General features: G+C 40.7%; 5 protein-coding genes and 2 long non-coding RNA genes across 8 annotated transcripts; 5 read left to right on the top strand and 2 right to left on the bottom strand.

Moving 5' to 3' along the window:
* Nucleotides 1-49: 49 nt before the first annotated feature.
* Nucleotides 50-2,025, bottom strand: LOC135795303 (uncharacterized). The gene is made up of 8 exons (XM_065306935.1): nt 1,675-2,025; nt 1,415-1,584; nt 1,226-1,343; nt 1,002-1,163; nt 699-929; nt 508-633; nt 259-428; nt 50-203 (listed from the first exon to the last, which is right to left on the bottom strand). The coding sequence occupies exons 2-8, from the start codon at nt 1,549-1,551 to the stop codon at nt 131-133; spliced, it is 1,017 nt and encodes a 338-aa protein (XP_065163007.1). The 5' UTR covers nt 1,552-1,584; nt 1,675-2,025; the 3' UTR covers nt 50-130.
* Nucleotides 2,026-2,099: 74 nt separating this feature from the next.
* Nucleotides 2,100-9,297, top strand: LOC135795306 (maternal protein tudor). Its single transcript, XM_065306939.1, is given in 8 exon segments — nt 2,100-2,289; nt 2,416-3,682; nt 3,737-4,662; nt 4,728-5,388; nt 5,391-5,857; nt 5,914-6,216; nt 6,272-6,658; nt 6,717-9,297. Coding segments are annotated over 7 exon segments (6,096 nt in total). The 5' UTR covers nt 2,100-2,289; nt 2,416-2,680; the 3' UTR covers nt 9,067-9,297.
* Nucleotides 9,298-9,333: 36 nt separating this feature from the next.
* LOC135795308 (uncharacterized) lies at nt 9,334-10,220 on the bottom strand. Its single transcript, XR_010549060.1, has 2 exons — nt 10,080-10,220; nt 9,334-9,816 (listed from the first exon to the last, which is right to left on the bottom strand). It is a non-coding gene; the product is annotated as an uncharacterized lncRNA (long non-coding RNA).
* An 831-nt stretch (nt 10,221-11,051) lies between these two features.
* Nucleotides 11,052-11,892, top strand: LOC135795304 (thioredoxin, mitochondrial-like). Its single transcript, XM_065306936.1, has 2 exons — nt 11,052-11,360; nt 11,411-11,892. Exon 2 carries the CDS (start codon nt 11,416-11,418, stop codon nt 11,830-11,832), a length of 417 nt encoding a protein of 138 aa, XP_065163008.1. The 5' UTR covers nt 11,052-11,360; nt 11,411-11,415; the 3' UTR covers nt 11,833-11,892.
* Nucleotides 11,893-12,273: 381 nt separating this feature from the next.
* On the top strand, nt 12,274-16,648 carry LOC135795302 (eukaryotic initiation factor 4A-I-like). Of its 2 annotated transcripts, none has more exons than XM_065306934.1 (4): nt 12,274-12,633; nt 13,261-14,361; nt 14,508-14,699; nt 15,691-15,956. In XM_065306934.1, the coding sequence occupies exons 1-3, from the start codon at nt 12,611-12,613 to the stop codon at nt 14,650-14,652; spliced, it is 1,269 nt and encodes a 422-aa protein (XP_065163006.1). In that variant the 5' UTR covers nt 12,274-12,610; the 3' UTR covers nt 14,653-14,699; nt 15,691-15,956. The 2 variants fall into 2 exon arrangements, with proteins under 2 accessions (XP_065163006.1, XP_065163005.1); XM_065306933.1 differs by lacking the exon at nt 15,691-15,956 and adding an exon at nt 16,274-16,648 and having other exon boundaries at nt 12,277-12,633.
* A 253-nt stretch (nt 16,649-16,901) lies between these two features.
* On the top strand, nt 16,902-26,219 carry chic (profilin chic). The gene is made up of 4 exons (XM_065306938.1): nt 16,902-17,196; nt 22,688-22,859; nt 24,759-24,858; nt 25,274-26,219. The coding sequence occupies exons 1-3, from the start codon at nt 17,086-17,088 to the stop codon at nt 24,854-24,856; spliced, it is 381 nt and encodes a 126-aa protein (XP_065163010.1). The 5' UTR covers nt 16,902-17,085; the 3' UTR covers nt 24,857-24,858; nt 25,274-26,219.
* On the top strand, nt 17,209-21,050 carry LOC135795309 (uncharacterized). Its single transcript, XR_010549061.1, has 2 exons — nt 17,209-20,187; nt 20,242-21,050. It is a non-coding gene; the product is annotated as an uncharacterized lncRNA (long non-coding RNA).
* Nucleotides 26,220-26,509: the final 290 nt, after the last annotated feature.

The following is a 26,509-nucleotide window of genomic DNA, read 5'->3' on the forward strand; positions in this document are numbered from 1 at the left end:
TTCTTTTTCACACTAAGATTATAATAATAATAATAAAAAAACACTTAAAAATTATTTAATTTTCATTTTATTTCAAATACAGGCAGTTTATAATGGTTATAATAATATTCATATGAATTACACATAATTATTACTCTAAAAACTTCTTAAATGCATTAATTTCAACATTTTCCCAGTTTCTGATGGACAATGGATCAAAATACCTAAAAATTCATTCATATTAATATTAACAATAAATAATATTTAAAAATATCATACATTTTCTTAATGTCTGCTTGAATCTGTAACTCTTTGGGTGTCAAACCTTCTTGAAGCACCTTCAAACTAGACTTCAATAATTCCGGGTTGTTCATACCGTTGAGAACGGTATCTCCATAGTTATCGAATGCGAATGACAAAGCTAATTTGGAAATATCCACATCATTTTTCTACAAAAAAAAATAATAACAAAACGCAAAGAAATAAGTAAAACATTGTTATTTCAAGATATTTATAAATTGTTATTACTTGACAGTAATCAGCAGCTCCTTTACAAGCTTCTTTTATGCACTGATGAGCTGGATGCCAACTTTGTGGACCACTGGAAGTTAATAATCCCATTCCCAACACAGCAGCATTGACAACTGCCACGTTCTTAAACAAAAACACAAAATTTATGTTAATAGATATAAATTAAGGTTATATTTATACAAAATAACCATAAAATCATCCTGGAATGTATGCAACTCTTGCTCGAAGAGTGTCAACCGAGAATAGCTCAAAATCATATCAATTTCTGGGCATTTACGAACAAATTCTGCTAATGTGGATACTGGATATCCTGTAACCCCGATTAATTTAACTTTTCCTGCTTTTTTCGCTTCTAGGAGCACTGGTAGTGTTTCATTGATGAGGTAATCAATTGATGGCGCAAATTCAATGTCGTGCATCTTAAAATTTGGAAAAATTAAACAGAATATTAGTAATAAATTATTTTTAAACATGAATAATTCAGTTTATACTTGTATAACGTCAATGTAATCTACATTCAACTTCTTTAAGCTGGTTTCCAAGCTTTCGCGGGTTTTCTCCGGTGAAAAATCGAACATTTTTCGAGGATCCTTTTCATAACGGCCGATTTTTGTTGCTACGTAATATGCTTCACGTGGAATTCCATCCAAACACTAAGGAAATAAAAAATACGAAGGTATAAATTTAGTTTTTGAGATTTTTAGTTTTATTTTACTTTTCCAAGGATTGTTTCTGAAACACCCTGTCCATACCATGGGCCAGTGTCGATGTAATTAATTCCAGACTTCAGTCCTTGCAGAACAGTTTCCTTACATTGTTCTAGCGTAAATTCACTGTATTTCACACAAATCAAAAAGAATCCATTATTTTACTTTGTAATAAGAAAAACAATTTAATTATTTACCCATAAATGTTACAAAATCCACCGCAACCTAAGGATAAACGAGAAACTTGCATTCCAGTCTTTCCAAAAGGTTGATATTTCATCATTTTTACATCGTTTTCATTGTGGAAACCTTTAACGAATGTTTTTGGCAACATTTTGTTATATTTCCTTGAAATTCTTTCGAAATCCTGAAGAAACACTCGTGTATAAAATAAATATTATCACAATATAACTTCTATTAGTTTGACATGTTTTTATTTAAATAAATATATACTCACTCAATTAGCTCACAATTATGTAGGTAATATCTGTACAGAGAATTGCTCTTAACTGCACTTAATATAAATTATGTCAAAATAAATTATAATCTAGTTATTCAAACAAAGAGCGTTTTGCATTTCGTGAACTGTGTGAATACACGACACATGAAAACGAGATTATGAGGGTCATGGGCATCTGTTACCGGCGTGTATGGAGAAAAGCATGAACAATTTTATCTTCATCTCACTCATATTTCATTAGAGATTTATAAAAATAAAATAAACTTCAGCTTCACAACTGAAAACGGTTTAAAATGTGATTTTTGTTTTAAATATCTCTGCACAATGCACAAATTTTAAATTTGGCGCTTGTCTAGTAAACGTTTTGCTACTTTTTGCCAGATCTGTCATAAATCAATCTACGAGTACCGCTAGAAGTGAGAATCTTGCGTTGCGTGCAGAGAAATACTCGTAAAAACAGCAACGGCAAATGCATCGTGCTTAAAATCCATCGTCAGCAAGATTAATCACAAGAACAACATTCATTATTGTGGATAAAATCATCAAGCTCTCCATGCTAAACAAACAAACAAAAGCAGCAGCCAACCACGTTTAAGAAATCGCAAATCAAAGGTAATTGTTTGGTCCAGATAATAACAGTTTGCATCACAATCCCCACGGGGTCAGCACCGCTTGTTTGGTACGTTTTGCTTGTGATTTCCATACTGAAAACTTTTTTCTTTTCTTTGCCACACGTAGTTGCACTTGGGCGAACTTTCGGTTGCATCCTCACACCCGATTTGAAAACGCATGCGTTCCACTTGCGCGTCGGCGGCGTTTTTTTTTCTCTCCTGACTCTCGTTCGCTGCTTGCCAAACTCAACCTCAACCCGCACGCGCGTCCACATTTCGCACACGCAACACTCCGGTGCCGCTAACACACGAGATTACGTGAGCCCTGCACCTGCAACAACCTCCATCGAATGATGGACAAATAATAATCCAACCACACACAAACCGTAACGATGTCCGCAACGATCTACACGACATTCATCGAGCGCGAGTCGTGCTTCATCAAGATATGGGGCCAAAAAGAGAAGAACATCTCGATGTTCATCGAGAACTCGCTGATGCAGATGAAGCCACAGTTCGAAGCCGGTGTCGGCATGCTGCAACTCGATCAGATCCACACCGACTTGCTCTGCTGTGCGAAGTTCAAAGACAATTCCTATTATCGTGCGCGCATTACCAGCGTGGCGATGCTGCAGCAGGGCATGGTCGAGGTGCTCTTCATCGACTACGGCAATCGTGATCTCATCCAGCTTGCGAACATACGCACTATCAATAACTTTCCAACTTCAGTCATTGCTTTACCACCGCAGGCGAATGACTTTATTCTTGCACAAGTGCAAGTCAGCATTACTTTTCCGCCCGACTCCAGGTTTGAGATGATTTCGGATGAGATTAGATACTTGGACTTTGAGTATAAATATGTGGGACAAGTGGGACCGTATAGTCTTCTGTCGTTGTTTGCGGCAGGCAGGGATATTGCGGAGAGTTTTATCGCGCGGCAATTTGCATTGCCCATTGAGATCTCAATGCAGTTGATGATGTTACAGAACATTCTCAAGATATCACCACTTGGACTACCTGGGGTAGTGCAACAGCAACCAGCGGTGATGATGGCGCAGCGCAGCCCATCTATACCTATGAATCCATCGCAGACGTCACCAGGGGCGGGAGGACAACCGGATTTGTTGACTTTTAAGTCTTTGCCGTTGAAAGTTGGCTCGGAACACACTGTTTATGTGTCGTATGTCAATGATGGGCCTTGTTTATTCTCGATTCAACTGCAACACAAGGAGCAGGAACTGCAGGAGTTGATGTTTGAGTTAAACAAGTTGAAATTGGTGCCTATTGAGGAGAATATACTACCTGGATGTGTTTGTCTTGCGAGGAGCTCTGAAGATAATTATAGTTATATCTGTCGAGCTGTTGTTACAAACATGGTTGAAAACAACTACAAAGTAAGTTATTCTTTATATTTGGTATGAAAATATTATCGAAATATTATGTTTAAGGTGTTTTTTGTTGATTTTGGTAACACGGAAGTGCGTTCCTACGACGATATCTTCCAAATTCCATTCAAATATGTCATACCGAAAGTGATGGCAACCCGCTTTGCACTCAACGGACTTCAGGGACAAGTTGTTTCGGTCGATATGAAAGTTGCCTTCAAATCTTTCGTGGATAACACCGCACTGAAGATGCGTGTGTGTGCTCCATTCCCAAAAACAGGAGTTTCTCTCTGTGAACTTTACAATACCAATGGTGTTTCTGCTTTGGATTTTGTCCGGGGTGTTTCTCTCCAGGGTTATCCTGAAACAGTATCGCTCACCCGAGGATTCAATCAAGAAGTGAAAGTAAGCTATGTTTTCAGTTGTGTTAAATTCTATGTGCAACTGCGTAAGAAAGAAGATGAACTTAATAAGATGATGCAGGAGTTGCAAACTGCGCAGATGCAGCCGATTACTCAGGATTTGTTGAAAATTAACGCGCCGTGCATTGCTCTCTATGCGGCTGACGGGATGTATTACAGAGCGCAGATTTTATCAGTCGAAGGCAATTCAGTAGTTGTGAAATATGTTGATTATGGTAATGAGGAACATATTCCTATCAAAGATATTAGATCACCAATGATGGAGTTTATTACAAATTTGAGACCGCAGGCGATTGAATGTTGTCTCAATGGTTATCAGAACATGGAAACCGATCAGGAGAGGGATAATTTGTTGGAGGAGCTTATGTTGGAGCAGTATTTCAGTATGAAAGTGGCTGATGTGCAAGGTAGTCGTATCCTGGTTGATTTATTCGATGCGCAACTTTATAATGTCGCTTCGTTGTTACTGGACAAAATGGCGAAGACTCGCTCGCAAGTTAGTCCGGCTCTCGTGCAGGATAACAAGATTGATCACAGGAAAACTACGCCTAATAAATATTCACCCAGGTAGGCACATATTTTCGATATTAAATAAATCTTTTGTTTATTTTTATTTAATTTCTATTAATCAGGGATAATAAGACTGATTCATGGAGAGATAAAGAGCGTCCACAGCGCCAGGCTTCCAACGATTGGCGGCAAAACAAAGAACTACACCAAAACTCTTTCGAAAAGGAAGATAACGCTGAATACCGTAAAAAGATACATTCTAACACTTGGGGCGACAAAAACAACCGAAATTCTGGTGATGGTGAGTCAAAACCTTATCAGGACCGGCGCAAACCACAAAATTGGACTGATCGACCCCCAAAAGATTTGAGGATAAATCCAATGAATGGGCCGATGGTGATAAACCACGTTCGGAGTCAAAATGGAATGATAATAAACGCCAAAACAACTGGGGTGGAGGTGATGGTAGAGAAAACTCTCGCGAGAATTCATGGGGTGATAAACGTGAACAAAATGATAACACCTGGAATGGAAACAGACGCGAAAGACCCGAAAGAGACTTTAAAAAACGACCTCCTCGTGATGATTCATCTTCCTGGGGTGGTAGTGGAAGTGAAAGGGCTAATTCATCACCGAGGCGTCGACGTGATAACCGCAGTGAAGAGGGAAGTGAAAAATCATTCTCGTCTGGTAAGAGTTTTAAAGGAAAACGGGATAATTTCGGTGGTTCTCCACCAAAGAAAAACGTCGATGAGAATGTTGATTATGCTGATTCTAATGTGCAGTATACCAGGTTGAGTTTGATTGGGACTGAGCATAAGGTTTCTGTTTCTTGGTTCTACAATCCAACAAGTTTTTTCGTGCAGCCTGTCGATGATAAAGCTAAATTTGATTCTATGATGAAAGATATTCAGTTTGCGTATATAAAACGGAAAGTTCTGGAATCAGCTGAAGTCGGTAATACAGTTATCGCTCAGTTTCCGGAGGATAAAGCTTTTTACCGCGCTATTATTGTGGAGAAACCTTTAACAGGCACTTATAAAGTTCTTTATGTGGATTTTGGTAATACTGCCTTGACGAATAAGATTTATAAAGTCGAAAAAAGGTTTTTGGAGTTGCCAGCACAAGCTGTACATTGTGGATTGGTCAATGTTCATCCAGTAGGCGCAGAATGGCCGAAAGCGGACGATTTTGGCCGATTCTTTGGTGAAGATATAATTGACTGCAAGTTTGTCAATGCTAGTGATAACTTGTAAGTGAAATTGTTTTATTTGAACTATTAAATTGTTAATTATTTGTTTTATGTAGATATTCAGTTGAAATTTCAACAAAAGGTAAATCTCTGGTGAATGAACTTCAAACAGCTGGATTGGCAGTGGTGAGAATCCCATATGAACACTTTGACATCAATTATTTACTATCACAACAAATCTGCTGCAAACTCAACACGGTGCATGCATTAGACGATTTTACACTGGAGATTCTTCCGGGGTTAATTGTATCGTGCGCTATTTTCAAACACGAGTTAGCTACCACACCTAATTTGGATCTGATGAAAACATTCGTCAATCAGAAGATTATTGTGTTTGTGGATGATGTGCAAAACAATAAGTAAGTTTAAAACATTCAAGTTTTAAGAGTATTTGTTAATTAAATAATGTTCTAGGTTGATTGTCACACTTTACAATAGCAAAGGTCAATTTATTCCGGCGATAGAACTGCAGGAAGAAATGTTTGAAGTCGTCAACCCAGTTTGTCAAGCGCTCATCATTGGGCCGTGTATTTCTGGATATGTGCCGCATGCAACACCGAGTAGTGTTTTCATACAGCTTGATTATACTGCCAAGAACGTTGATCTATTGTTGGAGCAACTATTTCAGCGCTATGAGACTTCAGAGTATGCAGAGCTTGAGGTCAAGGAGATTTTCTATGCCGTCAAGTCATCGGACGGTAATTGGTACAGAGGTTTAATGAAGAATATCAAAGAGAATGAGATTACTGTTCAGTTTGTCGACTATGGTAATGAAGAAATTGTTGATAAAACATCTTTAAGGTAAATTTGACTTCTGGTTGTTAGAAATCTATAAAAATTAAGTTTATTTTTTATTCAGGCTGTTGACAGAGGACTTCTTTATTCCTTGCTTGGCTGCGGAGATTTCCCTCAAAGAATCTGAGCAGTTTTTGGATCAAGAAGTGAAATTAAAGGTTGTGTTTGGTGAAGATGCTTGGATTGGCGAAGTTATGCAACCAACTCAACAACAACTACCTCAAAACGACACAATACCAACTGAACAACACGTGGAAACTGAACAAGTTTCTATACCTGAAGAAACAACTCATGATATTGTCCAGGAAGAATCACCTCTGTCACCTATAGGTTTCTCAGTGGTTCTGAGCCACTTTGATAATCCAGGTCAGTTTTACCTGCAACAATCCTCAGCGCTTGAAGCAATCGCGCAACTTAAAAACGACCTACAACCTCAGATTGAGACACTAACTGATCTCGAAAATATTACGACTGGTATAATTTGCGCGGCTCCATACAGTGCCGATCAAGTTTGGTACCGCGCGCAGGTTCTTGACGCAGACGCAGAGATTACAACAGTTCGGTTCATCGACTACGGGAATACGGATGTACTCGGTACAGATATTAAGATTAAATCACTACCTGCTGAATTATTATCATTAGAGGAACATGCAAAGCGTTGCAGTTTACACTTATCGCCTGTGAATGGCGAGTGGACTTCTGAAGCGTGTAAACGTTTCGAAGATATTACTTCAGCTGGTGTTCAGCTGACAGCAGAAATTGTCCATCAAGATGAAATAACTACATTTGTACGTCTCTACGCGAATAACACATGCGTGGATGATATTTTTATCAATGAGGGTTATGCTACTGAGTTAAAAGCACCACAAGCAGCGTTCAAAGGTTTTGTAAGTAATCTAAACTCTCCGTCAGAGTTTTGGTTGCAATTTGAGCACGCATGTAATGATTTGGAATGGATTGCTGATCAGCTAGTGAACGCTGATAAGTTTAAACTGTTGGAAGATCAAGCGCCGGGTAGTTTATGCGCCGCCATCTTTCCCGAGGATGACAGTTGGTACCGCGCGCGTATTTTATCCAATACAGTCGCTGGCGTTGAGGTTTTATTCATAGACTATGGTAATTCTTGCACATGTACATCATTGCATGAATTACCAGAGGATTTGGTGATGGTTCCGCCATTAGCACACAAATGCAGTCTATTAAAACCTCCAGGATTATTGGAATGGTCAAGTAAAGCTACTGATAAGTTTAAGGAAATCTCCGCAGATGGCGTTACTGTGTTCACAGTGATAAAACATGCTCAGGGTGAGACTAATCAGGTACAATTAATTCTAAACGAAGAAGATATAACGCAGATATTAAAACCCGAGTTGTTTGAGGCTAAAATGTTATCGTGTAACAGCCTGAATGAGTTTTCACTGAGAAGAACTGATTTGGAAGATAAATTTACGGAGGTACAGGGTAAGATTCAAGAGTTGGGCGATAAACCATGCGCGGATGAGACAATTGTTGCTGGTTTATACGAGAATGTGTTTTACCGTGCGAAAATTAACGGTGCCATTGTTGATAAATATGTAGTGGACTTGTTGGATCTGGGTATTGAGGCTGATGTGACTGAATTGCGACAGTTGCCGAAGGATTTAGTGGAGTTGGAACCTCTATCAATGACTGTGAAGATGAATCCGTTGGTTGGCTATGCGTTTAATGCGGAAAGCGAGACTTATTTTAAGACTTTGTGTGAAACTGAGACCTTATTCCACGTAGAGTTAGTTACCGATAAGATTGTTAGACTGTATTTGAACGGGTGCGATGTTAGAGATAAAATGCCATCGACAAAATGCACTCCGTTGAGTTCTGTGCATAGTACGCCTAAGAAGGTTAAAATTGAAGACGTAATTGAGGTTAAAGACGAAGATTCATCAATTTTATTGAGTAAAACTGTTACTGAGGCTGAAAATATTGAAGAACAGATAAATACTGTTGAAATTGCAGTAGTAACGGAGAAAACAAGTGATATTGATGAAGTAAATATCGAGAAAGTAGAAAAAGGTGAAATTAAAGGAGTTGAGAAAGGTTTAAGTCTTGAGGATGAGTTGAAACAAGCCGAAAACAAAATGGCCGCCGAAATTGAAGATAGCAACATAACAGTTGATGTCAAAACCGAAAAAGAAGAGAAAGAAACAATTTCTAGTGTAAATACGTCTAATGACGAAGAGTTACTTAAAGATGCCGAGATGTTTGTATCTGTGACAGATGAACTTGTCGAGAAAGTAGCCAAGCAGTGCAATTTGATTGACGATGTCAATTCAAACAAAGAGGAAACTGTAATCAACGGAAAACACGAAACAAAAACCGAAGGCAAAGAAACCAATGAAGAAAATGGCGGCGAGACGTCAAGTGTCACAAGTTCTTAGTTCGTAAGCGTTTAAATATATTTTTGATACAATTTTATATGAGATCGATTGACGATTGTTATTGTTGGCAAGTTTACTATTACGTTATATTGTTGGTAACATGCGATGAGACTATTTTACGATTGCTCACGAGTAGAATCTATCGTGCGGCGCAGAACATTCTGAATTTTATTGTGTATGTTACTTTGTTCCAGGTTTGCGAGTTTTTTGAATAAATCTTCTTTCTGAAAACAGTCCACGTAAACATCACAACCAAAACGTGCGAGATTTCGATTACGACTTGTTTAATTATTAAAATTACATCTTGGACACTAGAGTTAAGTCTTGATATACATAATAATGTTGATATTTAAAGCACCATTAAGTTTTTTTGATAAGTATTGGCCTCTTGGTGAGCCTATATCAGGTGTAATATAATAGACATTTAAATATCACACATTGAATCACAGGAAAATGGAATAGACATTGATTTAGTAAGTGTTGGTCAAAGTCTTGCCTTGGTACCGTTTTGTTGTGCGCGGGCAACCCGCTAATTGCTCTCTAGTGCTCACTCTGCGCGACTAAAGTATAATAAGTACGATGGTGATTAAGTTGGTGTGGTAGATATGTTACAAAAATATGTCTTTTGACTCTTGGTAGGAAAATACGTCAGTTCAGCGTTGGTTTCACTCGGGCGGGTGATGTTGGGTTGGAGGTGAATTCTGCTTGCTCGCCTTCGCCTTGTTCCTCGAGGAATTTGTTTATGTCAATCTTTGTGAGCAACTGGAAGAGTTATAGTTAGCTTTTCATTTGAATTTTACAAGTGAAGTTTTTAGTTTTTGCTTAATAACTCAAAAAGTTTATGAGGTACAATAACAAATATTGCACAACATGTTCATTATTAAATTTGGAGTTTAAAAATGTTTAAATTGTGCTGATTATGTTTTTATTTAAATAGTTATAAACAATTTTCTAAAAACTTCACTTTTTTCCATTAAAAATAATGAATTTACATCAAAATTAATTAAATATACCTTGGATGGTTGTAGAAATCGACTAGGAATCCGTGAAACATGTTGTCCTGAAGAAGGAGGTCCAAATCCAAGCCCCAACAGCACAGCCTCCGGATCAGGACGTCGTAACTCCAGCACTGATTCCACACTGGAGCAATGACTACAGTCATCGGATTGTATAGACGTGTCGCGCCCAAGGAGGCGCAGGCTGGGCCTACTCGTCGCCGTGTACTGCGGCATCGGCTGGTCTGGCAGGTGCTTCGGGGACGGCAGTGCGTCCAGCCACTCTTGGATCGTCACTGGCGATTTTCGCATGCCGCTGGCGAGGTGCGAATTAGGAGCAAAAAGTATGTTTATCACCTTTCTGCGTTTTTCTACGGCAGGTGAGCAGAGTGGTGTGTGTGCTTGGAATGTTTCAACTCGTGTCGGACGTGCGAAACGAGCTATAATAAGCGTACATCTGTGTGGTTTTTCGTGCAAACACGGCGAACGCAAACAAACAATTGAAGCGCGCGTAGCAGGTGAAGATAAGTCGACGCCTGACGTAAACCAGATAATTGATTGAGGCGCGCACACCGTTCCGATACGGTGCTAATTTTAATCGGACAATAACAGCAGGTAGGATAATTGACGTGAATGGAGGCGCCGATGGAGGGAATGCGAGTGACGAGGTAATGAACAAAGTGCAAACGCGCACATGGAAACGCACTTGTAGACCCAAACTGTTGAATGTGTAATGTTTGGAAGTAGGTTATTTGCAGGCGGTTGTTTCAGGGAAGCAACAAGTCATTATCTTATCGAAAGCAAAGTGTACGTGCATCATCATTGTCAATATTTCGTCCTGTTTTACGTTTTATGTTGCAATTAAAGCATGTTAGTCACTTGGAATATTTTGTTCCGTCAAATAATTACAAAAACACTTGAAACAATCGACAATTTTCAGCGTTAGATGGAGATATGAATAAAGTCAACGCTCTGTATTTTGTGATAATTAAAAATATTAACTTTATTTACCATTCTGTGGTATATTAATATAAATATTTGAAAAAACGTTTGATTATGTAATTTATGACGTCACTTTGTATAAAATACGTCTAGTCATGATGTTCAGGGACGTTTAGGCATATTTCAGGGTCAATTTCTCAGCTGAGCTTACGCAGGAGCCCGCAGGAAGCAAATTGAGGTTATACAATTCGCTCGGCAGTTTTTAATCGCAATATTTCTCGCAAAACATTTCGTCAACGACGAATATAGTCGTAAATCTATACTCAGGCGCACTTATATAACACACATTCAAACTTGGTAAGAATAACCTATTGAATCAATAAATGTTACTAATTTTTAATATTTAGGAAACATGAATTCATTATTTCAATCTTCTGGTCTAAGACAACTTGTGTCTCAAACGCTCAGACGCAGTATTAACCTAAGTGCAGCAGTTGGCAACTCATTTAAGATTCAAGATGAGAAGGATTTCTCAGATAAGATTGAAAACAGCAAGGAGGCCATCATTGTTGATTTTCATGCAACTTGGTGTGGTCCATGCAGGCAGTTGGAGCCTAGATTGAATAATGTGATTGCAAAGAAGGCTGGAAAGATTAGTCTGGCTAAAGTAGACATTGATGAAATGGCAGAGGTTGCTGCTAAGTATGATGTTGGTTCTATTCCTGCTTTATATGTTTTCAAGAATGGGAAAGTTGAGTCCAGATTAGTTGGATTGCAGGATGAGGACAAGTTGGAGATGTGGGTTGATAAGGTTTTGGCAGGAAAGTAATTGCTGTAAATATGTGTTGATGATATTAAACTAAATAAAATAGAATCGTAATTTGTGAAAGTGATTCTTTGAAATTCTGTACGCATTGCCGTGTATAACTGGTTGCCTATATGTGCAACATTCATGACTCGCATTTATTTTTCAATATTTGCAGTGTGTTATTTGTTTAATAGCATGCGCTTTTAAGTCAACGGCAACAATGACATGCCTTTCTAATGTTTCAAGCGTTTCAAACCCGATCTATTAGTTTTTTGTTGTCGAATTAAAGAAATATTTGTGGAATTTACGTACGTCGCATACATAAACTGAACCAAGCAAGTAGTAAATGCAATTCGTGGAATTAATGGTGACTAGGAAGAAATCAGCCGTCAGAACGATAGGTTGGTTCGATTTGTCGACATATTTGCGATCCACATCGATTGTTTATTATCTCTGACGGGAGAAACGAAAATTCGCAGTGTCAATATTTCAAACTTCGCGCCGCTTTCTACCACGAGCTTCCGGGCGATCGACCCCGTGCGCCATTACCATACCGCAACGAGCGGTAAGCAAACCTCCGCAAACATAAATCCGTGCAAAGCGAACCCAAACCCAGCGAAAGCGATCATTTCGATACCTGCTCGACGTACCGAACGTGGACCCTTGCGATTTTGCCCTCGATCGACGATCGAAGGAAACGTGCGATTTAAAGGTTATTAGCGAGTGGAGTGGCGTAGGAATATCACACCTTGCGGCGAGTCGTTGAAGCCTTTTCCGTTTTAACAAACGCGAGTTGAACATGTCGTATACGTCTGATAGAAGGTAAGTCTTGTTTTTTTCGCATATCAATCGGTGTTTTGTGGTGAAATCAGCGTTCGCGAGTGCAAACGGCCGTGTGTTGTGTGCGGCGCCCGTTTTCCAGCCGCCCCGGCGGGTATTTTCGGCCGAAAATCCGTCATTGGCGACAGATTCGCATACATCTCGAATGCCAACATGGCGTGGACGACCAGCCGATCCCCGGTGGTTTGCGGCTCAGCCGTACCGCTGATGCCGCCAAAACCGATGTGCCTGGCGTGCACGGGGAGAACACGCTGCCGCCGCATCGCGTATAAATAGCCATTGGGCGGTTTTCGTTTCGTTTCTACCGCGATAAATGATGGCGGCCGCTTTGACGGCCTGCGCTGATTCATAGGTCGATTCCCTTGAAATCGCACGGAATTCGCGACCACGTGAAATTGCAAGTTTTCAAGTTTAATGCATTTCCCGACATAATAGTGCTAGTTTATTTCGTGACCGTGAGCTTTACAATCACATAAAATCAAATGTTTCTAGAAAGTTAGCATTTTCCCTCCATAATGGAAAAATCCATAATGCATTAATTATTGAATAATCTCTTAAAGATAATGATTCATTTTTATTTCGATAATTAATTATTAACGAATATTTTAGGAACGAAGAATGGTCTGGGGAGAAAAATGGCCCTGCGTCCGAGAAGGAGCCCCAGAGCTTCGAAGGTCCGCCTGGCATGGACCCCGACGGCGTCATCCAGTCAAACTGGGATGAAGTTGTCGATAACTTCGATGACATGAATCTAAAGGAGCAACTGCTTCGCGGTATCTACGCGTATGGTTTCGAGAAACCGTCGGCGATCCAGCAGCGCGCTATTATTCCGTGCGTGAAAGGGCACGACGTCATCGCCCAGGCGCAGTCTGGTACAGGCAAAACCGCCACCTTTTCCATCTCGATTCTGCAGCAGATCGACACGTCGCTGAAGGAGTGCCAAGCACTGATCCTCGCCCCGACGCGTGAGTTGGCCACGCAGATCCAGAAGGTCGTCAGCGTGCTCGGCGACTACCTCTCCGCCGAATGCCACGCTTGCATTGGTGGCACCAATGTGCGCGAGGACATCCGCAAGCTGGAGTCCGGCGCGCACGTTGTTGTCGGCACACCCGGTCGCGTCTTCGACATGATCAGTCGGCGCGCATTGCGCACCGGCCACATCAAGATGTTCGTGCTCGACGAAGCCGACGAGATGTTGTCTCGTGGTTTCAAGGATCAGATTCACGACGTTTTCAAAATGCTTAACATGGATGTGCAGGTCATCCTGCTGTCGGCCACCATGCCGAACGATGTCATGGACGTGACGAAGTCGTTCATGCGTGAGCCGGTGCGCATCCTCGTCAAGAAGGAGGAGCTGACGCTCGAGGGTATTCGGCAATTCTACGTGTTTGTCGAGCGCGAGGACTGGAAGCTGGAGACGCTCTGCGATTTGTACGATACGCTGTCCATCACACAGGCGGTAATCTTCTGCAACACACGACGCAAGGTCGACTGGCTCACCGAGAGCATGCACAAGCGCGACTTCACCGTGTCGGCCATGCACGGCGACATGGAGCAGCGCGAGCGTGATGTTATCATGAAGCAGTTCCGCAGCGGGTCGTCTCGTGTGCTTATCACGACCGATCTGCTTGCTCGCGGTATTGACGTGCAGCAGGTCTCGCTCGTCATCAACTATGATTTGCCCTCCAACAGGGAGAACTACATTCACAGGTAAAACACCCGTTACTTTTCTTTTAACTAGCAATTAACTTTGTGCATTGGTGCATGACGAATTTATTTAAAATTTTCATGTTTAATTAAGTTAATTAATGATACATTTTTGGTAATGTGATGTTTAATGTGCGGTTTGTTTGCAGGATTGGTCGTGGTGGACGTTTCGGTCGTAAGGGTGTCGCGATCAACTTCGTCACAGAGGACGACAAGCGCGTTCTGACGGACATCGAGTCATTTTATACGACACACATTGACGAAATGCCCATGAATGTGGCTGACCTCATCTAAATCGGCTGGCTCTGCTGTGTCCGACGTTGCCTAGAGTTTCCTATGGTGTGAGTATTTAGCTACCTGCCTCTACACTGTGCGCCGTTCCCGAGCGACTAGTGTGCGACTTAAGCGAATTCGTGCGCCATTACGTCTCTTTAGGCCAGCGCGCGCGCGCCACACGGCCCATTCACAATTTTGCAACAAAAATTTACATATACATAGCGAGATATATACAGATCTACAGCAGAAATCGACCGACAACCAGCCAACCGACAGAGCAACAACAACTAACTACAATTACATATTATAAACATTTTACCGAGTGTGTATTTATCGTCTGAATAGCGTTGGTTATAAGCTAGTTCACTGGAAAAATACTATTCGTTACTACTAATATTCAATACTATATTCAAACAAACCAAGCACCTTTGTTGGGGTTCGATTTATTGCTATTATTATTATTACTACTACTAACATATAACTCTCATATAAGTTGCACATTTTATCTAGTTTGATTGCGGTGAATCCGAAATTTGATATACAATTAGTTTTCATTTGTTTTTGTCAATAGTTCGATATTGTAAGTTTTCTTGGTAGAAACACTTAGTTAGGTTCTTAGATTGTAAGTAGGTAGAGTGCTAGTGATTTAATTTAGACGTGACATGGGCGAGTGGTTTGCACCCGGCCGACGACGGCGGCGGCAGCGGCGGTGTCGCGTCGCATCGATCGACGGGCGGGCGGCAGCGCCGCCCACGCGGCACGCTCGCCTTCGCAAGGGTTTAGTTGGATTCTGGAAAGGTTATTTTAATTACAAGCGATGCCGGTGTCGGCACTTTGCCACCATTACTCCGAGTGTGTATATGGGTGAACGGGACTCGTTTACCATTATTTTTTTTTGAAGCGGTCCGGTTTCGCCCGCGATTCGGCGGCGGCGGTTGTGTTTGCCAATTTTGTATGATGATCGATTTTGAGAACATGAGATTTATTGACTGCTAAATACTAGTGGTGATTTAATAAAAAGGACCGCATGTGGTAATTTGCTCTCTTGTCTTGCAGAATCTAACAAATGCGCTCGATATGATATATGAACAAAATGGCGTCGTCGAGAGCACGCGGGCGGGGTTTTGGGGCGCTCTTTCTACAATTTATGATATTTATTTCCACATTGGATTAGCGAGAACACAATGCCCTTTTAATTCAATTCGATTTGTAAATGTATTTTGCCTCTTTGCTAATAATCGGCCACACACACAAACGTGTGTGGGGGTTTTCTGGAAAATTTTTGTAAAACTGTGAAATTTATACCTCTCCAAACTAGTAAACCCTAGCTTTTTTTCATATTTGTGAAACCTAGCACCCTAACTACTGAGCCATTGTTGAGTGAACGCGCAGCATCTGCTTTTGAAACCCTAATCCTTTAAAGCGTATTATATTACGATTAATAACGTTGCAACGAATTTGCATTCTCACGGTTTATTCCGATTCATAGCAAATGAATTCCATGAGTCAACTGATTTTTCTGAGATAAATGAGTCAATCCTCAAGATGGCGCTTTGCCACCTTGAAATAATTCTAGAACAATTCTCAACACTTCATTATTGCTTTTTTGTTTGTTGTTGATTTATTTTTTCTTTTGCAGCTGCGAGCGGACCGTACCCCCGTTCAGTCACATTTCATACCACACACAAAAACACAGAAATTGAACAAAAAAATCAGAAAAATTGTGGAATAAAGCCAGTTTTCCCCCTATCACTAATTACTAACGCAGAGGCACTTCACAGAAATCTCGATTCCATTTTGAACCTTCTAAAAAATTAAATTTTTCCCAAACAATCTGAAACTTTAAATTACAAGTTGTTCGTTTCGATTTCCTTCGAAGCCAAGTTGCGCAGCAGCATCGTCGCCGAGGATGACAGCCAGTTTTGCAGTTTGTCGTATAATTTAATTTAATTGACTAAATAATCATTTTTACTACATAATAAGGTAATGTGCTCTAATAAATTATTTTGTCTTAGCGTTTCGTCTGTTTGGTAAATAAATTTCAACATTTTTCTATTTAATATGTATTTTCGAGTTGAAGCTAGTAAATTTGAATATACTTTAGATGTATATTCGGTTGCCTATAATGTTTACGTACCATGACTATAAAAATTTGGTGATATTTAGTGTCATATGGGGAAATCCACTTTAGTTGGCATCGTTGGCAGTTGCTGGAGTACGCAAGCGCATGCGGGACTTCCGCACCGGCAAGAGGGGCACCGCCGAGCAGTTGGTAAGCGGCGCGGCGCATTCAGTCACGTTCGACGTCGCAGTAACTAGTGGAGCCCTCATAGTGAGTGCGCGCCGTACACAGCGAGCAGAAGATAACCCGTCCGGTCTCCAGCGCCGCACCAGCACCTCAGTCGCCTTCGTGCTTCAACTCCCAAATAACATCCACCACATACACTCACCATGAGCTGGCAGGATTACGTCGACAAGCAACTGCTGGCCTCGCGCTGCGTCTCGAAGGCCTGCATCGCCGGACACGACGGCAACGTTTGGGCCAAATCCGAAGGCTTCGATGTAAGTAAACCACCCTATTAACATATCTGAAACAAACTCCACCGGCAATTTGTGTTCCAATTGGATTGATCACCTAAAAAATGTAAAAGAGTTGCGCCGGCTTCGCATGTGGTACACCGTAGAGGGGCTTGGCCGGAGTCGACTCTTCCAAACGCTCATATCTCGCGTTGTACGCCGTCGGCTCAACCGCTCCCGGCGTGGATCGACCAACCGTCGACCCTAGCATTAACTCCCGCATTGATTTTACGTCCGGCTGGCGCACTGCGGGCGCGATTTGCGAAAAACGCGAACAATGCCGGCGAATTTCGCTTCGTCAAAATGGCCGCCCGGCTCTGCAGATCTGCCTGCGGCCCGACGTGTGTGAGTGTGTGCGTGTGCAGCGAGCGGCGTTGAATGCCATTCGCGGCGCGTTTCGCGACCAGCCGAAATATTCGGACATACGGGGCGAAACACGTTTTCGAAGTGTTTGCGCGAAAACACAGCGGAAGGCCAGCGATAAGAGGCGGAAAAATCGGCCGGCTACACAATGGGGCAATCCATACGTCCGTCTCGCTTATCTCCACCGAACATATTCTTTATTTCTGCATTATCTTTGTCTGTTTAATTTATCTGTCGTTATTATTAAATCCAGCGTGTTGCACCAACCGTCGTGTTGCGGTGCGATTTGCATAGTCGTAGCATTATTCAACTGTTTTTCAACTATCAACAAATATGCGCCGACTCATACACACACTGCCGCAGATGCACGGGAATTATTATTAGACACGCTGTGAGTGAATGTGTGCACGAGTCGGCACATGAGTCACGAGAAACGCCGGTGATGAATCGGCACAAGTCGCAAATCTGGAATAATCGAAAGTCGCGAAAGCCAAACAAGGTGACAAATTTGGTTAGAATTTCCCATGCATACTACAACATACATTGATTGAATGCACAATATGGTCGTGAAGTATGGAATTAATTGAATAGTTTTTTTCGGGGCGTACGACGCGTGGAAATAATTGGTGCGCTTAATTAATGCGCGCTTGACTCAGACTCATTTAGCTAATTGGTGTTTTATTTCATTCTATTTGATTCAATTCCACTATTACTCAAACATAACCTAGAATGAATTCGTCGACCATTGCGTGAATAAAACGTGTCGAATCATGTTTGAGGGTTGAGGAGAGCAGAACAAAGCACTACGCACACGCATAAGGGAAGTTGTACGCGAGATTTTAGGGTCGCGCCGCTCTTTGCGCATCACCATCATCATCCCTTCGGGATGCGCGCGTGTGCGCGCGCTTGGAATTCAATGTCGCGGACGCGGAAAGCTACGCCACGCGACGCGCCGCCACCACCCCATTGACGGGAACGCGCGCCGGGGTGTGCCGGTCCCGACTTTATTGATCCTGCGCGCCGGCGAAGGGGCGAAAGCAGCGTGTGCCGTGTGGCTGGCTGACGTTGGTTCTGTGGATATATTTGTGTGTGTGTGTGAGCGGCGGTGGCGGTCAATGCGCCGGATAGCCTTCACCTTGCGCCGGCATCAAGGCCCCTCCGTGCGTCGAGTCGAGGACGGTCGCGCGTCTCGCGACCGTCTATGACTATTATCTCGGCGATGCTAGCGAGCCAGTCGGCGTGCACAAGTTCATTATGCGTTCAAACAATCGACGAATGCCTCGCTGCCCATCAAGTCTCGAACAGGTGATGAGCGAAAATTGATTATACGGAATGTTGCCACAAAAAAATAAAACACTTTGGAGAGAAAATGTTGAGTGGCACGCGACCCTTTTTCTCTTGTGTTATCATCGATAATGATAGCGTTGGGTTGAGTTAAAAATTCTTTTCTAGGTAATTAACGGCTTTTACGTTTTATCAATCGTAAAAAGTAGGTTTTACACAATTTGTGTTGTCAATAAAAATTGTATATTGCTTATCGTGTGCATGTACGGAGAATTTTGAGATTATTTTGTTATCTTTCCACTTTACACGCCCTAAAATGTCATTTTATGCACTCTAGACATTTAATGCGGATTTTCCTGCTTATACTTTACTTTTTTCGGATTCTACGAAAGTGATTTTAATTTTAGCCTTTGAAGGTTGCTGCTTGTATAGCTTAATTAAATATTTCGTTTTGTTCGGTTATAATAATTTCATTCATACGTCATAAAACCAAAGAGCAAGACAACGGACCCCCCTTTGTTAATAAATAATTCAAGATAGAAATGTGCCATGTACGCACAATGAAACATAAAACCTCCCGGGCATATCGTGTAAAAGTATTTCTCGTAATTCCTGCAGTTCGTCGAGTTAATTGATAATTAACTCGAACCTGAACCGTGCATGTACAACAAAAATATTTAGACTTTAATCGGCTTGCTTGACGTTTATAAAATTCAACAAATAAATCATGTTCATACACGATTTGATGGGTTTATAAGTTTTATTGTCGATGAATTTACATTTACAAGACGTGCAATTATTGAAATATTTCGGATCTGACCTGGTATTATTAATTGTCGGTGGGCATGCCACATGTAATTGTAATTGTGGATAATTGTCGGAGCGTTTATACGTTTTGAATGTTCGATAATTACATTGTAAATCGCGCGCAATTAGGATGGTTATATGTTTATTATGCGTGCCACACAATAAATTCAATGTTATCATCATTAGTTGGCGAAGAATTATGTATCTTTTGAAACAGTGTGATTGTATTTTATCAAACATCCTGTAGATTGTTGTGTGTTGCACTTGTGTGTGGTGGCAACGTTCGATAATGTCATTGTGTGGAAGTGTTCATCTGCTGGATCGGCATCGGCCGCCCTATCCTGCCCAGCGAGAACGGACGTGCAACGTGGAAGTCGTGGAGCTTGAACCGCGCGGGCCGGACGGAACGAACAAAACGTGCGCGCGCCCGGTGCTTGTGCATGCTGCCAAACAAAAAGACCCGTTTTTCGGCTACATCTACTTGCGGCCGAATTCATCGACTGACTGGTTTTTGGTTTTGCGGTTGGAATAAAACAACGCAAAGTGTTAATTATTTCACAAAACATTTCATTTCAGCCTGGAGAGTTTTTCTTCATATATATTGCAATCGTGTATTAATTTCGGTTATATTTTTGGCAACTGAAATGAAGTCACTCAAGATGTTTCCAACTTGTTTCTTGTGAAAAAGAAGAGGAAAAAACTTTGCTGTCGTAAAGTAACTTGCGGCGGATGATGCACAAGATGCACACACATCCCACATGCGACTGAAACATTGAACATTCTGAAAATGTGAAAAATAGCTGCCACTGCCAACTGAAAAAGTTCTCTCCTGCAAGAAGTCCACAAAATCAACTTTCAGCTTCTTCTGTTTGTATGTGCGTGTCTCTTGTTTTTCTTTTTTCCTGTATCAACATTTCATACTCATCCCCCCTGGCTAGATAGCTACTAGAACCGAGGTAGAAAGAAAAGCTTTTACTTGATATTAACCAAAAGATCTAGGAGTTTTAAAAGGTCTCGGCTCTTCGGTTCTATTCTATTCTGAACATCTTACATACGTGTTGTTGTGTTGTGCGTCATGATGGAAGTATTTTTCCACCATGTTGTTGTTGCGCGCACACACATTATCTGTACAACAGCTGTTGTGCATTGCACGAGACCCTTCACCTAAGCTGCTCTTTTTTAATGTATGCATGTGAACAAACCGCCGCGAGACTTTAGAATTCACTCGTAACGGGAGTTTATCAAAATTTATGCGACTTTTAAACACGGCACGGCGTTGTGTTTGGGCGTGTTAAGTTGTGAAAGGTTATCACGCCGAGTGCAAATAATTGCCGGCGTGGATTTTTATTTGTCAGCTTATAAATAAAACGTTTGATAGCGTTAAATATATTTTTTAATATTGTGTGTTTATCATTCACGTCGCCAAATAAGCATTTTATCAATTTGAAGTACCAATGGGATATCAATCGTGACACTCATTGAACAAATTGTGAAGTTTAGATTCGTGGAATTTTTGCTTGCTGTTTGCAGTTTATAATAAATTGCAGCGCAGACATTGTTAACCAGTTTGCGCTGCGCACCTTTACACACACATACACATAGATGTTGTAAAGGTTTAAAATGAACTGACTTATTTGCAAGTAAGTTGTTTGCTCGGTTTGCCTGCCGCTTGCTTGCTTACTCGGCCGTTTCGCGAATCGCGCGCGCCGTTACCAGCGGCCTTGCTCCACATTTTCGCGTCGGCACCGTGTTACTATGACATTGCCATTGCGCCCAGCCGCGTACGCCTCTGCTTTCTTTGGCTCTTGTCCTTTACCATCTTGACAAGAAAAGGCTTAACAATGATGTCAATCATTGCGCTTTGACTGCGTCTTCTGCTTGTTTTCTAGTCATAAACATTGACTAATTTGCGCTATAATAGGCGAATATCTTTAAAGGAAGTTGTCTTTTCGAAAATTTATGTCAAACGTTGTGAAATCGCGTCATTTCGACGAGGACGAGCTGATTCAATATTCCCCCGATTGTAATTTCTATTAATAAATGCGGATAATTGCGTTCGCATTGGTTACCTGCGAGTAAGAATGTGGCTACTTGAAGGTAATTACCGTCCACTGCTGTGAGTTATGCGCACGGCTGGTGATAAAACTTGGAAATGTACGAGAATACATTCGACACACTTAAAACGACGAGATGATGCCGCATAGAAGCTTGATCTTAATAGCATCTTAATCAACATCGGCGGCGTGGGTTTGTTTAATATATGAATGTCTTATTTATTGCATTTTATGGCGATTGCATTGTAGTCAGAACAAAATTTATTGCGATAAGGGAATTAATTAGTTTTTGTGGTGGAAATATAATGCGGTTTGTTTCTTTAATCAGAAATTTATCAAATTTGCGGTTGCATACATTTCCTATTATTGTAGATTTAAAAATGTAAAGTAGCTCATTACCTAATTTGAAAAAATTAACTCCTTGTTAGTTTTTCGCTAACATGGTTACAACAACATTAGTGTACGTAACTTGAACCTACTTAAGCCAGTTGTGTCCGTTGTTATTCTTCTCCCTTGCTGCTTACGCTTCTCTATTCGTGTTGATGTTAACACGACTCGACACATGACTTAGCGGTCGCGCTCTCCACTCGTGTGTGTGTGTTGGTTTTGCGCTAACGGATTCTCTGACTACTGACTACCAACTTGGGGTAAGCAGTATAAGCGCACATCTGGCGCGCAGATTACTATCGCGGCGTGTCTCCTAGATCGAAATTGGTGATGATTCCGCTTTGAGACGACACACGCTGAACTTGTGCTACTGTTAGCCAGTAATTATGGTAGTAGTGCCATGGTCAACGCGTGTGCTCGATCAAATCTTGTTTAGATTTCAAGCCGAGTTAACTTTTATGGGCATTTCTCGTATTTGTTTCTAGAAATCAGAGAAATTGTAAAAAATGTGTGTCAATAGTTGCTGCAAAAGTAGCAAATTCTACAAAAACTAAACATGTGCGTTTTTTTTTGTGTTTTAGGTGGGCAAGGAAGAAATTGCGAAGCTGGTGCAAGGCTTTGATAAGCAGGACATGCTCGCCGCCTCCGGGGTGACACTCGCCGGCAACCGTTACATCTACCTATCAGGCACGGACCGTGTCGTCCGATGCAAACTCGGCAAAGTCGGAGTGCATTGTATGAAAACGCAACAAGGTAATCTTAAAAAAAATCTATTTTGTAATCTGTAATTTTTCTGCTTTAAACTTTCAATTTTCAAGTTTATTCCGCCGTAAACACAAGCGAACTTGATGTTTACACGCAGTGAGACGATTAAAATGCAAATTACATCACTGCTTATGCAGTTGTTAATGCTATGCATTCGAAAGTGTAAACCGCGATTGAAAAGTGAAGGAAATTCTAGATTGTTGTGTGCGAATGAAGACATTTTGCTTGGTTGGTTAAGCAACCGATTCGGATTCACCTTGATTACCTTGATTATTCGCGTTTTGTGCTGTTCATGCTTTCTTCACTTGTGAGACGCCAGCAAGCAGCTTCTGCTTGGCTGGTCGCGCTCTTTATTTTATTCAACATTTTAACGTGCGCTCGTGCTTTTTTGTTTGCCAATAAGGAGAAAATTTAATCGGCACATTATATAAAACATTCAATCGATGGCACAGCATAGCACAATGACAAAAGTGCGTGGGCGTATTATTTATTCGCTGTATTATAGCACACCGTTTTGCCTTTATGCTTTACAGCGTTTTTTTCAATTTTCATTTTCGATTTATTTCGAAAGCCAATTCATTTCGTCTCCCGGTGGTGGTTTGTTTCGGTCGTGTACGATGAATTTTAATAAAATTCGTGAAATATTCATGACACGGTTTCACGACGTCTAGCCGCCATCCACTCTGCGCGCGACATACGCAATACACGGCCTGCGAAAGACAGCAAACGAATTTATTAAAAAAAGTCTGTCTTGCACAAACGCTTCGGTTGATTCGGGTCGGAAAACAGAGACTTTTATAGATATTTGGGTTGATTGCGCGTGGTGGGAATGTGAAATATCGTCGTGTGTTGCCAGTTGTAATTTCCTGCGTAGGCCGGGGCGATATATTTTTGGCCCGGCAGTCAGAAAGTGTGTAAAATTTGGAAACGTTTCGATTTCCACGGATTCCACTCACTCGCGACCGTTAGAACTACGTCGGTCATAAATTTCTTCGTTTAAATAGAATTTTATTGCGTTGTGACATGCAAAAGATCGGAATTAATTTCACAAGTGGATTCAATTTTAATTTTTTAACTAACGCCAAGCACGATTGTAATTTGCAGCGAAAGTAAAAGGTCTATTGTTAATCGTACAAATAAGCACACCGTGCAAATTTGGCAGTGTTTGCTAAAGACTTGAACAAACTGCCAAAATTTCACCTTTGTTGTTCTTTCACTCACTGTGAGTACATTCACATTTGTGTGATCTTTACCAAGCGTTTTTCAACATCTATTTATAGTGGAATAATTTTTTTATAAACAGTTTATTCGAATGGTATCATGACTTGTTTATTAACGAGAGCGTAATCGCGTAATTGTTTAGGCACACAGGCGAATAGTTGACTAATTAATTCATGCATATTTATAGTTTCCACATGATTCGTATTTCATAGCGGCGTATCGATCCGTCCGACGCGCACTGTGACTCATTCATGCAAACGCGGTCGAGTGTGTGAGGTGGAAGTTTCGATATGCTGTTCTCTAGGCGCTGGCAATATTAATACGTAATCATAAAATTCGTTTGCGTACGTAGCACTCGGTGTACATCGACACCGGCCGGTGAAAATTGATCCCAATTACGCTGATAAAACTCGAAATTCTTTGATTAGAGCGCAGCTTATATTTATTTAACAACTAGCGTTATCTGTTTAGTTAGTGATATATTAACCTCAAGAGGATATTACTTGGCTGTATTTATTACATTGTGATTTTTGCGAGTTTTAAGAGGTTTTCGAGCGCTCGCTCGTTCGTTCGTCTAATATTTTGTTATGATATTGGTGTTATCTTATCGATATTACTTTTGGTGTTTGCACAACCCATAACATTTTATATTTTGTGTGATTGCAGCTGTGGTAGTCTCCCTGTATGAAGATCCTATCCAACCTCAACAAGCAGCGTCTGTGGTAGAAAAGTTAGGTGATTACCTAATAGGTTGCGGATATTAGAGGTGAGTAAAGCTATATAGGTACTATTAGAAAACTACTTAAAAAGAATATGCTTCGTGTTTTTTGTAATTAGTTTTGAGTGCTAAAAACAAGATAACAGTGGAACGGCTCCGATTGATGATGTTTTTTAAAGAAAAAATGAAGTGTTTGCTTCTGTGCACTTCACGTGGTTTAGATTCAAAGTAAATAGCAAATAGTTTAGCTACTAGCTGGATTTGTCGGTAGTTTAGTCGACAAATTGAGCTTGTCACGATTATTGTTCCGCATGCTTGGGCGAACCAGAGCCGTGAAGGAAAGAACATTGAAAAACTAGCGAAAATAACCACGATCGACACGTATTTCTACTCAAAAAAAGAAATTAAGTTTCAAAAATGTTGTTATTTGACTAATATGTGTTTTCTTTTCTTTTGATTTCAGATAGTGTGTACGATTCGCCGTTTAAAAACTTCATTTTCAACAAAAAGGAAAATACAACAGCATTCATACGGCACCCCCCCCACATTTATTAATCATTTATACATGATAAAGATTTTTGTATTTTTTTCATTAACAGCGAAAAAACCAGCAATGTGTATATCGAGTGCGTTTTTCATAATATAATAATAATTACAAAGTAAGGGCAGAAAAAAAAACGAGCAAGCAGGGGCGGCGGGGCGCGGCTGCCGGCCGACGCCGATCCGCATATTTATACACGAAATAAAAAATTTGTATACATAGATAGCGGCATTAGCTAACGACGAAAACAACAACAACAAACAATATGCTATGATTTTTTTCTTCTTCAGCAATTAAATTAAATTAAATCAATTCATTATTTCACACTGTGGACTACTCTGGTTTTAAGTTTCACGAATCGAATTTTCACACACATACATACATACACATACAATTCATGTCCGCTGGCTGTATTTGTTTTGCATTTATTACAACATTTTGATTTTCGATGGCATTGCTGTGACCTGCGACACCGAACACACATGTATTCCTCAATTTGACTGAAAGCCATGCGGAGAGTAAAGAAAAACCGTTCATATATACTGCACACCACATAAAAGAAATCAAAACGTATGGGTTTTTTTGAAAAACAAAATCTCTAGTCCCGCTGGTAGGTTTTTCTTTACCTTCTATGTCGCTATCGTCATCTAAACTACTTTTTTTGCGCGACAAACATGACAACATGAATTACGATTACACTTCCGAAATTGGGAAAAGGTTTCTTTTATTTTCTTTTTTCGATTTTTTGTTGTTTGCTAAGCATATTTAAAATTAAACTATCGATGCTATGGTACTGAAGATGGCAATTGATTGATTGGAAAAGTATCGAGTCGGAGAAACAAAATTTGTAATAAAAATACTACATACACTTGAATGTTTGCTACCACCACCTACCTTGGAGACTTTCATTTTGTCGCGTATTGTGATTGAACGAGTATGGAATTGAAGCGTTTCTCAGGCGGAGCTGGGCGAAAAGTGAAGCTGGACATAATTTGCGAATAATCGATGCCAAAAGCACAAAATTTTAGCATTTTAAGGGTGGGAATATATGATAATAAGTATTATAAACGCATTTTTTATCGTGACCGTTTGTTATTCCCTGAAGTACATACACAGACCGCTACAGAACGATAATCAAAGTGGAATTAACGCCCGGTT

Source organism: Atheta coriaria, unplaced genomic scaffold (genome assembly GCF_025399875.1).
Source record: "Atheta coriaria isolate IRGN ID8LTWV9N9 unplaced genomic scaffold, Caltech_Dcor_3.1 hic_scaffold_7_pilon, whole genome shotgun sequence".
Classification (NCBI taxonomy): domain Eukaryota; kingdom Metazoa; phylum Arthropoda; class Insecta; order Coleoptera; family Staphylinidae; genus Dalotia; species Dalotia coriaria.